General features: G+C 43.5%; 1 protein-coding gene across 2 annotated transcripts in view; it reads right to left on the bottom strand.

Moving 5' to 3' along the window:
• Nucleotides 1-354: 354 nt before the first annotated feature.
• The window catches only part of TGFB2 (transforming growth factor beta 2), a 72057-nt gene continuing 56349 nt past the window's right edge, over nucleotides 355-16062 (bottom strand). For both annotated transcript variants that reach the window (XM_039883382.1, XM_039883383.1), the window contains 5 exons: nucleotides 7552-7684; nucleotides 7318-7428; nucleotides 5662-5839; nucleotides 4385-4538; nucleotides 355-1308 (listed from right to left, as the gene is read on the bottom strand). In XM_039883382.1, coding sequence (XP_039739316.1) covers nucleotides 1150-1308; nucleotides 4385-4538; nucleotides 5662-5839; nucleotides 7318-7428; nucleotides 7552-7684 — 735 coding nt within the window. In that variant the 3' untranslated portion in view covers nucleotides 355-1149. The remainder of the gene's footprint in view (nucleotides 1309-4384; nucleotides 4539-5661; nucleotides 5840-7317; nucleotides 7429-7551; nucleotides 7685-16062) is intronic.

Genomic DNA, 16062 nt, shown 5'->3' with positions numbered 1-16062 from the left:
AAGAGCCCAAATTTAAGTCCGATTCAAATCATAGTTGACATTATTACAGAACATGAAAAATATGGTAAAAATTTACACATTACACATAAAGTAGTTAATGCTTTGATTTAAACGTTTGCAAAAAAGATCTGCAGATGTGTTTCCAATTATACTGGCTTCTACACCCATGTATTACAATAATATAGGTATGGTTACATATATCAACACTAAAGAAACGGCTAGAGCATAACTATACAGCAATACTTTAAGGTCTGAAGTTTGACCGGTATGTATCAAAGCATTGCACTGTTTTGCTGGTTGACTAAACTGACAAAGAACCGTTAACAATGAAAAAGAAAAAAAAATCTTACAGACTTATTCTGACTGAAAATTTCCTTTATTAACAGGCTTTTCAGTTTTGAAACTTACAGGAAGCTTCCTTAAGCAGTTGGTACATAGCATGTGTTTTCGGGGTCTTTATCTTAATGCAGACTCGCTTGGTCATACAATAACACACTTGGGTTTTCATCCCGTTTATATGACCTCTTTTTTTCTGGCTCGTTTGAGTTCAAGTTCCTTAAACCATCCATGAGTTTTGGCAAAGGATTTGGTCTCCACTTTATACACCTGTTTTATTTTCCAAGGGCAATGAAATGTTCATTATATAGTAACACACAATAAATAACTCATGGTTAACTCTAAGAGTAGAAGGGGAGGGTGCCTATTGCATAGCAATACAGAAAAATCAAGTGAGGCATGGGATAGGAACGTATGTACAGCAAGTCCACTTAACGGGATTTTCCTGTTTTTTTTTTTCACATAATTAACACTAACAATTCTTCCAGTTTTATTTTTCTTAAAAAAAAAAAAGGTTTTCTTTTTGTCTCTCTCACGTACAGAGTAGGTGAAATGTGGAATAAAGCCTTCAACATTTTTTTTTTGTTTCAGATGCCAGTTTTAACAAACAGAACACAAACTTCCAAAGTGTTTGAACTAGTACCGCTTTTTCAAAATTTGTTTTTAACACTGATGAAGCGAGGCTCTCTTACGTTTCTTGTTACACACGTGGCCTTTGCTGTTGTCATATCATCATCATCATCATCATCATCATCATCATCATCATCATCACCATCATCGCGTGATTATCATCTTGCCACGTTTCCGAGAATCTTAGCTGCATTTGCAAGACTTTACGATCATGTTAGAAAGCTGTTCGATCTTGGGTGTTTTGCCGATGTAGTAGAGAATGGTTAGCGGCTCTAAATCCTGGGACACGCAGCAAGGAGAAGCAGATGCTTCTGGATTTATGGTATTGTATAAGCTGAGAACCTGGAAGGGCACAGGGGAGAAAAAACGACACAGGAAAAGAGCAAAAATAAAAGGCGATTATTTTTCAAAAACCTTTTCATATCGTTATCTTATCAATCATGGCCCTGTAGGCAATTTAAACTGTTTTTGGTTTATGATTTCTTTTGCTTAACCCCAATTATGGTCAAAATGGGACGTGTCTCTAGGAATCAACGAATTTATCATTTTCCTGCAGAATCCCTTCCTCGTACATTGTAAACTATTGTTTCTTTGAAATTCAGATTGGCCAAAATTGTTCAACGGATTTTCCAGTATATCCAGCGAGTCTTTACTTTGATCCGCGCTTCGTTGCATGCGCTCCCCAGGCCCTCAGAAAAACAGTTCTCTTAGTATTTGGTCTCATCCCTACACTTCTTTGTCACCGAAGGTATCTCACGAGTGTATATGTTCAGTTTCCACCCTGTAGACTTTGTTTCTACCTCATAGCCCTAGTCAGTTTTCCTCTGGACAAATAAGACTTACGTCCTAGGTGAAAAAATGAATACGTGGATAAGGAGAAGAAAATTTTTTTTTTTTTTTTTTACTAAAACCTCCATCAGAACTTTACCGTTAGGTATAGAAAAAGACACCTGTCCGCAGCGTGAAGTCTTTCTACGCTAAGTGTCTTCTCAGGCCGATTTAATGTCGCCTAAATTTTCATGTACAAGAAAAAACGATGGCCATCTCTTTAATTGTATTACTGCTTCCCAGATACAGTCACGTGAAGAATGACATCAAAAACGATCGTTACTCTTAATTGTTCACCTCCTTATAGTGTACTTAAAATAAATAAATAAATAAGAGTAATTACTGATTAATACTAATAATAATCGGCACTCCATTTAGCTTTCTGGGTCTAGATGGCAGCGGCCGAGTTGGAAGATGGCATAGCCAGAGCTGGGACAGAATGAGCAGAAAGTTCCGGAGTGAGTCCTGTGCCTTTAACCCCCTTCGTTCTATATCAAAGGGAAATGTGACTTTTAGCACTAAAAGGATGCAGATCCCCAAGTGATGATAAAGAGACATTTCCAAGCATGCCATCAACGTGTTAGTGAAACAAGTGACCTTTTCCTCGAGATTCGCTGCAGCTTTTTCTGCCCAAGACAGAGATCTGTTCAGTGCAGCCACACAGCCGACTTTATTAAGCTAGCTCTGGCTTCCTGGGTAACTGTCCAAACCGCATAACTGTGACCATGACAGTTATTCTTCCTCTCTCCTTGAAAAACAAGCCTGGTCTCAGCCTTCACACACTCCCTCTGTGTATCAGGGAGGGGAATTATGTTTCTACTTGGCAACTGGGCCTTGCCCACATTACAGCTACTGTCGCCACAGCCCAGATGAGGCAGCCTGGCCAGAGAGCTCGGACAAAGGGACAGGCATGAGCGAACTTCCCTCACATGGCCGAGCACATGGTCGGCTCCGACTGCCAGAAGCTACAGGGGAGCTGACAAAACGGCTGAAGGAAGGGGAGCCATATTTGTCAATTTAAAGTCTAGCAGATGTAGGCATTTATAAATAAATGGACTTCGTGGTCTCCTAGCACATGATTCTTCATAGGAATTCAAGAGAAATTGGATAATATGGATTGTCTGAAATAACTGATCACTCCGAAACTCGTGAATTCAGCTGACTGCATTATGTGATCTTGCTGGCAGCAGATCCGTTTTCCTAGCCCGCAGTGAAGGCAATTTTTCTAATGCCTCTTTAATAAGGAGATTTACAGAGGCGTGACCCCAATGGGCAGCCACATTTCGGGAACGAAACGCAGTTAGACAGAGGAAACGGGGGCCGAGCTGTGAAACGCGTTGGTCTGCCTTCCAAGCCTTCATTTGTCACCGGCGGTCTGATCTTGGGCAAGCCACCTACATGATCCAGACTCCTTTTTCTTTAGAAAAGGGAAAGGTTTGGGCAAGATAATTTATGAAGTCCTTTTGCCTTCTGATTTAGCCTTCTATCCTCATCGAAGTAACTTGATAAAACAGTCAGAGTCTCGTTTCCTTCGGGTTTTATTCGAGAACGAGAGACAAATGTTCAAATCGTGTTCACATGCCTCAATCGCCTCTCTGTTCCTCGCATCGGCTCTCGAGTTTGCCTTTGTTGATTTTAAAGGTAAATTTTTAATAGCAACATTCCTTTTTCCTATAAGAAGTTGAGGTTCAGAAAGGTGAAACAACTTTCTGATTGTCATACACTTGTGACTCACGATGCAAAAGCATCTCCTCAATGTTCTCTCGAATATGACAGTTCCTGATGTGGGTGATAACGGATCCTTTTTTCGATGGGGACCTGGGTCCCTGCACATCTCTGCCGCACATGACACTAAGTGATCCAGTGATTCCAAAAGTGTTTCTCTAGCTACTTATTTATACTTCCAGCTTTTAAAAATAAAAAAATAAAAAAATAAAAAATAAATAAACAAGGAAAAAAATAAACCGAACTGTCTTCAAGGTGCTTATAATCTACTTGGGAAGGGACAGCCACTGTTCCGACTGACCAGTGTTCCTTTCTGAGTTCACCTACAGCCTAACAGCCCTCGTGGATTTCTCCTCCACCATTTATGTGCGAAGACCAAAGGGCACCAGGCCAGTTAGAATTCAGAATTCAGTTAAAAATACAGCTGACCCTTGAACACCACGCATTGGAACCGAGCGGGTCCCCTTATCTGTGATTTTTTCCAATACGTACACAGTCAGCCATCTGTAACCCCAAGTTTCCCATCCCCAGATTCAACCAACTACGGGTCAAAAGCAATGTTTTCCACAAGCGGTTGGAAGTCCGCAGATGCAGATGACCGACTGTAGGCTTTGTTCTATGCCATTTTACGTAAGGCGCTTGAGCATCTGCGGATTTGGGTATCCCTGGAAGGTTCTAGAACCAGTAGCCCGTGGACACCAACGGACGGCTGCAGTTATGTTTTGTGGGAGTCGTAAGCGAGGAGTTTGGACTGCAGGGGAGGTGTCGGTCCTTCACTGCCGCATGGTCTAAGGGTCAGCTGTCCTGTGAGCAGGTTCATGCTAACAACCCGCGAATGGAAGAGACCAGTTAGCCAGACGCTTACCCTGCTGTGCTGAGTGTCTGAACTCCATAAGTACGGGCACGCCCCAGCACAGAAGTTGGCGTTGTACCCTTTGGGCTCATGGATCCATTTCCACCCAAGATCCCTCTTGAAATCAATGTAAAGAGGACGCAGGCAGCAATTATCCTGAACATTTCTGTCAAAAGAAGAGCAACGGAGAGGTTAAAGCTGATGATGTCCCCCCGCCTCATCCCAAACCGCAAAGATGACTCACTTATTCAACAAAGAAGCGAATATCGCGGGCCAGGTTTTGTGGTTTTATTATAATCTAAGGGACTTTCACGATGGGGTATTACGGTGATTCGCTGGACTACTTCCCTTTCTGAGTTCTATACCCTGACTCTCTCTCTCTGTGACCTCAAAAATCAAGCCTTTCCCTTGAATGTCCAGATACCAGCAGAGCGGGGGCTGACGGAGACCAAGGCGTCTCCCACCGACAGGGGTGCCATCTGGCCTCTACTGCCCTTCAAACACACAATGAAGCACAACGGCTGTTTTCAACGTGCCATCTAAGACAGTTTCTTTCCTTTGAAAATAAATCCTTTATTTCATTTCATGTTTCTTCATCTAGGGATGAACCAGAGATGAAAAAACATGGAGAGTTCACTTAGTGCCCACCAGTGGCTCTACAACCAAGCACGATCATTTTACTTGTGAAGTCTGACGCGGTGGGGACACCTCACTGCCCCACGGCTCTTAAAACAAAGAGAGAACCTTCCTCTCAGTGGAGCAGAAACCACAGACGAGCAGTCACATGGGAACGGGAGGGAAATCGTGTTGCCTTCCCTTCTCTCATGCTCTGCAGCTAGAGACGTGACAAATCACGTTCTTTGTCTTTCGCTCCAGTGGCAGGGCCGTGAGCATGGGCAGTGCAGTGAGGAAGGCCTCATGCAGGTGGTGGTGGTGGTGGTGGGGTGTCCTCTCTAATCAGGGAGCCACCGCCATGCCCCTCAGGTAAACTTCCATCAGCTCATTCCCTCCTTCAGCCCCAAAGCGTTTCAGAGAGATTTTAGGGAAACACTCAGGGAGCTCGCTTTCTCCCTTCACACTGGATTCACTGCTAAAGAGATGATGACTCCAACACAAAGGGCTACGCGAAGCCTCTAGAAAGAACAGCGAACGGTATGAGGTGCGGTGGCTCCGCGGTTCTGTACACTTGGCCTCAAGCACCGGGCGAAGTTCAAGGCGGTTTGCAGTCAGGGGAAGGGCAGAGGCAGAAGGAGAGCTACCAGACTTGTGCGAATTTTAATCTCCGTTACCTAAAACAATAGGCTGCGTCCAGAGCACGCTTCTTCCGCCGATTGGACTGTTGTGACTCCAGTCTGTAGGAGGGCAACAACATTAGCAGGAGGTGTGGGGTCTTCCCACTGTTTTTTTTCCTAGTGGACTTTATAGTTTTCTGATCACCACTGGTATATGTGGAGGTGCCATCAATACCTTGAAAAAATGCATTTGGGTGATAAACATTTAGCTTTACCTTCATCAAATATCATCAGCCATAATTTTTTTTCTTTTCTTTTCTTTTGTATACTGTCACAAATAGCATTCCCCACAAAGACAGAGCGGGCGTACGACAGGGCTACCGCAGGTGACAAGGGACACTTTAAACGGGGCTCCAAGGCAGGGCTTGTTGGTTAGGAAAGTCACTACAGAAGGAGTCTTTGACCTCCGGTCCAAGGGCCATGTAGGCAGGGAACTCCCGGCAATCCTCAGCTCAGGCTGTGCTCGACCCCTCCGTGACCGGCACAGCGACAGAAACTGCCTTGTCACCCGCTGGTTCGCCCTCTTCCTGGGACCACCAAACTCTTTCCTAACGAACATAAGCTGAGGCTTACACTAAATTGCAGTGAATTCGGTTCAAGTGGAACAGAAGTCACCCTTACCTAATGCTATTTTGGGAAGCTGGATGGAAAGAAAGGGCTTTTTCATTTATTTTATGGCATCCTCAACCCTTTCCTGATTCCGTCCGAGATTCAGAAACTCAGGCTCCCCGAAGCACGCCCAAGAGACTGCCAGTTTAAGCATTTAATCTCCACGCTCTGGAGAATCGTGATGAGGTTAGAGACTGAAATAAATCTCTCGACCTCGGGGGGTATTTTTCCATGAGCAGGGGCCGCCGTTAGCCTGGTCCCAGGCGGTGTTCGTGAGGGAAGGGAAACCAGCTCCCTGAACTGGTGGTACTGGCGGGGCCGGTGCCGAACCTGGGTGCAGACTCCCCTCTCCCCTCTCGTCGTTCAGCGACTCGGTATCTGACACATGAGACAGAACCCCGGGCAACCCCTTGTGCTCCTTGACTTTCGGCTAATTCGCTAACAGGTGAGCAAGAACATGGGGCAAGCTAAAGCCTTGTTATACATTTATAAACTATTATAAAAGTCTGATAAGGAAGGCACTCAAAATCTTGGGCACCGGGGCTATAAAAGGCAAAGTGTCCCCATGTGTGTCAGGCGAGTTAAAGAGGCTGGCGGGGGGAGGGGGGACCCCCTTCTCTGTGAAATACAGTTGTGGGTTCCTGGCACTGGAATGGGGGTTATCAGTGGACTGACTCCCTTGAACGCACGCTCTCTTCTGCTATAACATCAGCATGGATGGGAAGTTAGTTTGCTTGAATGAAGAATCGAGGGCTTAACTGACAATTTAATAGTTTGGAGGGTTGTTGAGTCGGTCAGTTAGCATCGCCGAGTCAGCCGCGCGCATCCAGCAGCGCATGCTACGCACTGAGCCCTTCCTTCCTTCCAGTCCTTTCTGCCTTCGTATATCTCTCTCTCCAATCACATCTTTGCCTAAACAAATGAAACCTCCCAGGCCTCACCAAACAGTCCCATTTTCACATGCAAACTGACTTCCGTCTCCCAGAAAATGATCAAGAGGCCCTCCCCTCCCCCACCTCGGACAACCCACCGAGTTGCAGTTACCTGCGAATCTTGCTTCTAGTTCTTCGCTTTTATTGGGGATGATGTAATTGTTAGACGGCACGAAGGTGCAGCAGGGGCAATGTAAACTTATTTTAAATCCCAGGTTTCTGTCTGGAAAACAGGAAGTCAAGGAGGTCATGGGTCTGCGTGTCTACGCCCTGACTCCTGCAGCCAGGGTCTCGCTAACTTAGGGTCGCCGGGCACCTAGGGAGGAAGAGGGAGGGCGCCCGTCACCTTTGTGGTGGAGCCATTCGTGAACAGCATCCGTCACGTCGAAGGACAGCCATTCCCCCTCTGCCCTGGTCTTCACGACTTTGCTGTCGATGTACCGCTGGGCCGGGGACGTCAAATCTTTGGATTTGAGGATCTGGAGGAGGAAAGGGCGAGAGGAAGGGCTCGGTTGGCACACGGACCGCACGGCTAAACCCAAACCTTGAACATGGAATCCCCACTCGCTAGCTCAGTGTCACTCCCGCTCGAGTACATCCACGAATCGTCCTCTGCACGGCGTGGCCGCGTGCGTAAAAACGCGACATCGGGCCATCTGCCGTGAAAAACAGAGCTACTAAATCAGTTGTGTGTTATGATAAGGTGACAGGAACCATAAAGCCAAGCGTCTAAAAGAAAGTGACAGTAATGATTTTACTTTGCTGACATAAGCTTTGCAAGATTTCAGCCATAAATTCTATGCTATTAAGTTAATGGTTTTGTTACCCTGCTTCCCCACTTATTTAATTTGGGGAACTGGGATGTGGGGAGGGGTCCTTTTTGGAGGAGGGAGCCATGCTCACCCTCTACGGGCCCCGAATTATAAATCTCCTTCTAATAAAGAGAGAAAGGTTTTAACCTCGGTTCCTAAATCCACTGACATTATAAAAATGTGGCCTCAGCTTTGAGGTGAGTCTCCAGCTGGGGTTTTTACTCTCAGTGTGACTTGTTATGATTTATAAAGATTTTCCACATCCCACAGACCAAGAATGGATCTGGGCAGGAGAAGTCTGGCATGATGTGCAGCGACAGTCTGAAAGCAAATCACCCTGAACACGGAGATGTAGAAGGATACATTCACTTCGAAAAAATAAAGAGAGATTCCAGAGTGATCTTGGGTTTCTGTAGGAGGTGGACCTTTTGGGTGGTTTTCGAAGCTTCTTTAAATGACGGTGTTTTTCTTAATCATTCAAAGCAAGATGCTGAGTCTCCTGGAGCTACATCAGCCCCTTACCCAAATCCATATCCTGCCTTTCTTCAGGATTTGGGGGCTCAAGCCCTGTCATTTTACACTGCCTTTCCTGACACCGAGGCTAAGTCTTCTGTGGTCATTTCACCCATATGGCTTTGGTCTCTAACAAGTCCATGAGCTTCCACAGGGGTTGTGTCTTCAATCTGATATCCCTGGAAGGCACAGCATTCGATTCAATCGGTGTCTGTGGAATGATTATCTGAATATCTAGAGGATTTATTTACTCTCCTTTGAACCTTGGAAAACGAAAATGCATAGTCTTCCTGTTGTTTTGAAAATGTACTTCTCTTCCATGCATACATGATTGGTTTCAGGTCATATGGCAACAAATGTGTCCTAGAATATCTGGCACTATAGAACTTTTTTCCCCCAGATTAAGTAAGCTTAGAAAAGGAAAACGATTTACACGATTGGGTTTTGAGGTGTCTTCATGAATTTTGAACAAACTCTACTCTACAGACCTGCCCCTAAGGTCCAACAAACCCCACTAAGAGGAGAGAATCTAGTCATGGTTCTCCCCATAGGCAAGAGATTCTCTTTGTGAATTAAAAGAAGCAAGTAAACACGACACGAGGGCACGTTATTTCATTTCATCTCATCCCCGAGATGTTCCTGTGAGGTAGATTAAGAAAACAAAACTCTGAGAGGTTAAGTGTCTCCCCGAAAGGCCTCACAGGGAGGCCTCACTCTCCCACGTCAGTGCTGGCGTTTGAAAACCAGAGGGTCGGGAGAGTCAGGCCTGAAACATCATTCTTCATTACCCTCTTCCAGGTGACAGAGACCATTCAATGCTGGAGGCAAAGATTTTCAAGAAGAATATAATACAGGATGGTACGAGATGAAAATGTAAAATGTGGAAGGCATGGATTCAGTGAATGCTGACATGAACCTATAACGTTAAAGATACGGCTTTTAACAGCAGCCAATCCTTTAGAAATCAAACCTCACCTTGAGAACACTCCCAGCTGAACAAGTAAGATACCACTTATCCAATTCAGAATAAATGGTATAATTAACCCAACCTAGGATAATGATAAGACAATGGTGGGGAAGACATTTTCAGGCATTTCCATCTGCCTCCTTGTCTAAAACCCACTAACATACTCAGAATTCATTTTCCTGTCTTTAAATTTCTTCCCCTAATTGACCTCCTATAATGATGCATTATTTCCTAATGCTTTGATAATTGCTTTGCTCCTAATTAGCACAGTGTATATCTTATTCATCTTCATATCCTTAACACTTAGACACCCTGTCTAGAACAAAACATTGCTTTTTCTGCTGAATGAATCACATATGCCATATATATACATATATATATATCATATCATATATCTAATGTCTATGACATCTATCCATGAGACATCTATGTATATATACGGTTTCACTGAAGACAGAATTTTTTTAAAAAGATCATGACAGTATTGACCATAATGGCAGAAAATACTCTTTCCAATCTATGGAAATTCTTCACCTCATAGAGAAGAATAAATCTTGATGATCTTGCTTTAGAAACAGACCGACCAAAGGGGAGCAAAAATATTCTGAAACTTTTTAATCTCATTAGATCAGTGCTTCCTCTACCACAGAATGAATGCTAGTAAGTTCTGACAACCGACAGCTTTATATTATCATGTGGGCAAAAGGTCTTCTATAGCTTTTTACGAGTTCAAGAACAGGCCAATTTAAACCACCCGAGAAAGACGGCTAGCTAGCTACGTAATTCTGAAACAGAGAAGTAACTCTGGTCTTGCTGGTGTGCTGTCTCGAACTTTCTGGCCAAGGAGTGTTCTTAAACCCACTTGCTGCAATGTGACTCCTTTTTTTCTTATCCAGTCCTCGGTGGAAACAGGAAACAGCTGCTCTCCATCATTCATAGAATATCCCTCATATTCTTGGAGACTATTATTAAGTCCCCCTCAGCACGCTCGCGTTCTTTCTCTAAACTAAATAAACCCGGTTCCTTTAGCCCATATTTAGAGGAGCCGTTTCTCAAACCTTTAATCGTGTGAGTCGCTAACCAGGATGAATGATGCTTCATAAAAGTCCTCCTCCTACGGCTTCGTGATTTTGCTTCAGGAAAGCTTCTAATCACACGGCCAACGCTCACATCTTAACTAGAAAGGTATCTTCTTCCCGAGTATAGACACAATTTTCCTATTCTCTGTTTATGTCCCATGTATCGCCCATGCTAAATTAAACTGTAAAGGAAGCACATCAACCCGCTCCTGTATTACTGATTAGTACTTTCTTAACTTCAAGCATTTATACAAAACGACCAACCAGGCAGCTTCCTGTTCTATTTCAGCCTTTGCCGTGTGCTCTCCTCTAATCTCTCAACAACAAGTGCATGGAGTGTTCACAGTCGTGGACATGCAGCTGTCGCTTCTAAATTCCTTTATGCCTCTTATCATGACAAAGATAATTTGGTCGAACAGTGGAAGCTCTCTTAACTGGCCTCCTTTTAACTGGCCAGATTAACTGGTGTTGTCCATTTGTTCTGTAACATATACCAGCTGATGGCCACGGCATGCTGGGGCTCATGGCAGGCTACTGGCTAGTGTGTTCCAAGTGCACTGGCCTCACTAAGTGGCATCGAACGCTTAGCGAGTATCAACTGTATATGTTTCTGAACCTGTTTCGGATCGTCGGGCTTGATATTGTAATTATGCAAGTTAATTAAATGGTCTAGAAACCGATGAACTATGGGACCAAAGTAAAGAGAGCTGTTGCTACGGTGAAAACCAAGTTAAATGTCTTGAAAGGTCTTCATAAAGACGAGTCACTTTAAAAAAAAATTTTTTTTTTTTTGAAAAGTTTAGTGGTTCCTCAAAAAGGTAAATATAGAATTGCCATATGATCCAGTAATTACGCTCTTAGGTATAAACCCCAAAGAAAGCATGGACTTTGGGTATATACAGCAGTGTTATTTATAATAGCTGAAAGGTGAAGACAATTCACGTGTCCATCAGTAAATACAGGATAAACAAAATGTAGTATATACATACAATAGAGTATTATTTAGCCATAGAAAGGAATGAAATTCTGACACATATTACGACACGGATGAATCTTGAAAATATTATGCTAAGTGAAATTAGCCGGACATAAAAAGACAAATATGTTATGATTTCACTTATCGGAGGTTTCTAGAATAGGCACTTCATAGAGATAGAAAGTAGAATAGAGGTTATCAGGGGCCGGGGGTGGGGACATGAGGAGTAATTGCTAAATGGGTACGAATTTCTGTTTGGTTTAATTCGAAAGTTCTAGAAACGGATAGTGGTGATGGTCGCACAACATTGTAAATGGACTTAATAACACTGAATTATATACTTAAAAATGATTAAAAGGTAAATTTTATGTTCTGTATATTTTGCCACAATATTTTTTTTAATAATTTCAGATGCAGCAGAGACAGCTATGAAAGAAGTAACAAAAGGAATAATGTGACGACAACCTAGAAGGATCCTGCACTCAGACTGCACAGCGATTGTCCCGAAACCTCTCTTTTCTTCAAAGAAACTAAAAACTAGAAATTACAGGTGATGCATTATGGATGCAGTTCACGCAAAAATTGTGACATGGGTTGGCAGTAGGGAGAGCCACAGACAAAGACGAGTCCTTGGCCTTTTATAAAAACTCAGCACGTAAATTGTGCACGTGTGTGTGTGTGTGTGTGTGTGTACAGATGTACACACAGAGATATTTTAAGTTAAAATATTTAAGGTCTGCCTTCTCTCTCCCCCCCAATGTTTCTATAATCTCCTGCTTTATTTTTTTCTTTAAATAACAGACCAACCACTATTCCTGACTAAATTAGAAAAGAAGGCTTCCAACATACTGAAAATGAGATTTCGCTGTCTATCACGTTGCTACCGCCCACACGATGTATTTGTGTTACCTTCATTATATCATTAACATACACACATCTATAATATGTGCAAAATACCCACATATCGCCTTTCGCAAGGCTCTTCACTGAATTACAAAATTCTTTACACAAAAGGATCTATTCATTTTTCTGCCATTGGAAAGCAGCCAATCAGGGAGTGGATGGAGGTGAAACTCACTGATGTCACCCAATAGTTTGGGAGCAAAAAGTAAATAAAAGAAATAGACTAGGTGCAAAATTATAGCAGAGCAAATCTTAGTCTTAAAGGAATAATGCTGTAAATCAACTCGGGATTCGGTGTAGGCATGAGGGGCAACACCTCTTCTGCTCCTATGAGACACTGCGAAAAGTTATAGAAAGCATTGGAAACTATTTGACTTTGCACATTCAGACATCAACAGAGCTATGGGAGAGTCAACGGGCCAATTCAGCCAGATTTCTAATGGAAAGAGAAATTTAATAATGGGGCTAAGAGAAAACTATAGCTTAATGAGCGAGTGTAAGCCCATCTTGTTGCTGTCTTTAAATACATTTAAGGTTTTTAACGTATTCGGTATTCGTTTAAATGTTCGTGGTGACTTGCACAGATTAACAAATGCTGAGTTAAACATTCACTCTGCTGCCTGTGATCACCATTCTCTCAGCTCTGCCTGACCCTGAGTCATTACCTTTAGTTTCATGAAAAACCAGCATTAGAAAGGTGCTCAGCGGTCATCTGCTCTGACCGCGTACAATGCATTCTCCAACATCTCTGAAGACGTCACACGACAGCGAACGCACTACTTTTGGAGAAAGGCCAACCCGCTTTTGGATGATTCCTGTGTTAGAGTTCTTCTTTATCTTGGATTGAAAATTTCCATCAACTAGTTATGAATAGTTGCATGGCTTCATAGTCAAACAATCATTTTAGTTTTTTTACTATTTGAACATTCTCGCGTGTTTTTTTTTTTGATCTTCACAAAAACCCTGTGAAATGGACATCATGGCGCCTATTATCTACATCCAACGGGTGAAGGAAAAGAAGCCTGAAGTTCTAACCCGGGTGACCAAAGCCCAGTAGGAAAAGCCTGGGTTAACATCCTGCCCTCTTAACACCAGTGAAGAGGGCTTTTCCTGTATTGTATTTTCCTGTCAGAAATAAGATGTAAAATTCTCTCCTCTTTGTCAGCCCCAAGCATAGGTGGTGGCTTCCACGACTGCGTCCTTCAGCACAAAGTTTGAGGTGCTTGGCCATCTTTGCCAAGCCCCTATTCAATGTCTCTTTTGAAATCAGCCCCTCAAAAAACTCCAGACACGGTCTAGAAGAATACGGAGAGCAGAAAGCATGTGCCACCCATGAGAAAGAACGGATCTTGCTCCCCTTGTGCCCGTAACTGTTTTTAAGCAAACTACTTACTTTTGGCGGCAGCCACGTCTCACTATTGTGTCATAGTAAACTTTTTTATAAAATAAAGTCTTAGTGACCATTTATAAAGTAAAATCTTAAAAAAAAAAAAAACCCAACAACAACAACAAAACTTTGTTCTTATACAAAATATTGTCAGATTTTTCACTCCAGTGCTTTCTGGGATGCCACTGAATAAGATGGAAGGAAGAAAGGATGGGAGGGAGGGACGGAGGGAGGAAAAAGGGAAGGAAGGAAGGTTGATCTTCCTAGTCCAGTGGTTCTCCAGCTGTAGCCTGCGTCAGAAACATCTGGAAGGCTTATTAAAACACAGAGTGCCGAGCCTCATGCCCAGAGTTTGTGACTTAATAAGGATGAGAATGGGGCCCAAGAATTCGCATTTCTAAGTTGTCCCTCGGTGGTGCACCGGCTGCTGGTCGGTCCAGGGGCCACTCTGAGAACCACTGTTCTGGTCTACATTTATGTAGTTCATTTTTTGAACCTAATTTCGAATTATACCTATATCTGTGTAAACTCTGAACTTCTCATTTGACCTCCGTTTTTAGCCTTTCGGAATCTCTCTGACTCTGAAGTCTGCCATCCTTCCCTGCCACCCAGCACCAGCCACTGCGCGTCCCGTGTCTTCATCAGGTTGATGGTAACAACGCGAAATGACGCAGGCCAAAGCCGTGACCCGTCGCCGGACCCTTAGGCATGCCTTTCCTCCTGGGCCCTGTTTCTTTGGTCAACGCTCTGCGTTATGTCGTCTACAGTGGGAAAAAGTAGAACTTCTAGTGTAAGTGAGGTCAGGCCAGGAGTCCGGCCCACCTTCGCCAACTGACGACCCATTCCATTTCCTCTATGTCTTAGGTTCTCGGAGAACCCGTAAGGTGTGCCAAGTCCGCTGGGACATCATTAGTGTAGCGAAAAGGTTCACAGGCTTTGGAGTCAGGCAAACATACAGTCTCACTTACTGGATCTGTGATTTCCTTATCTATAAAAGGATTGATTAAACTCACCTTATATGTTTTTAAGAGCAGTAAATGACAGTGAAGGCTGGTATTCAATAAATGTGAGTTATTATTATAATCATGCTCCTTACCTGGTCAAAATCTTCCAGAGGCTTCTACTGTCTGCTGAATAAACTCCAGATTCCTTAGATTAGTCTTTAAGACACAACTTGCCAAAAATCTATCATCTTAGACTCACCTCTCATTTCTGGAAGCCTAATCTAAACACTATCCCTAAAACATATACTACATATCCCAAACTCTGTGTTTAGACTAGTATCCTTAACGGAATGTCTTCTCCCCAACTCTGATTTTTACCTAAAAGCAAAACAAACAAACAAACAAACAAAAAACAAACAAAAAACCCTTTCTGCTATTACTTCTTCGATCAAGTTTTTCAATAAAATTATTACACGTCGTCAGTTTTCTTGTCCTAGCTCCCCAAGCAATTATTGGTTATGCCGAGTGGTTAGCCCTCGTACAACGTGGCTTCAAGAGTCACCGTGTGTGTGTGTGTGTAAATGTCAATTTCTTTTAATGGGATATCAAGCTCTTCAAAGATAGAGAGAAACAAGTGTATTTAAATCGCCACGAACCTTATATTCTAGTTTGCTGACACTAGCAGTTTAAAGAATACTATACGTTACCCTTTCTAGTTAACGGGCTTCATTACAGAATGAAAACAGGAGGGAAGAAACAAGCAAGAGAATTTCCAGGTCCCAGAAAGCGGAGCTGTACAGAGAATCAGCTCGGATAAAATCTCTTTCCTTGATGAAATCGCTTTTCTCCTACCGAGGCACAAACGCAGCTCTGTGTGCCCGTTTAACCGCGGTCTCCTTGAACAATGCAGAGCCGCCCTGGAGACGCCCGGTCCTCCTTCAGAAGGGCCGACACACCCACGACTCGCCTTGCTTCCCCCGTCGCCGTGTCCTGTCATCGCCGTGGCTCCTTTGCGAGGGCTCCCCTCTGCGAGGTCCTGAGCCAGGTGCCTCGCAAGAGCCCTCAGGAGAGCCTGTGCAGCAGGCACCGGTGGGACACACATCAAGAGAAAGATGCGCACAAAAATACCGTTCCTCTGAAGCTCAGACATCTTCATGACTATGTCTCTCTGTGAACTCTTTATCCTACATGGCTCCGAATGACAGCATCCATGTGCAGGGAGGACAAAGTATGGCATATACAGATCTTTAGTGAGCTTTACAGAACTGTCCCCACA

Source organism: Pteropus medius, unplaced genomic scaffold (assembly GCF_902729225.1).
Source record: "Pteropus medius unplaced genomic scaffold, Ma_sr-lr_union100, whole genome shotgun sequence".
Classification (NCBI taxonomy): Eukaryota; Metazoa; Chordata; class Mammalia; order Chiroptera; family Pteropodidae; genus Pteropus; species Pteropus medius.
The sequence above is the reverse complement of the archived record's forward strand: the minus strand, read 5'-3'. Positions and strand labels throughout refer to the sequence as shown.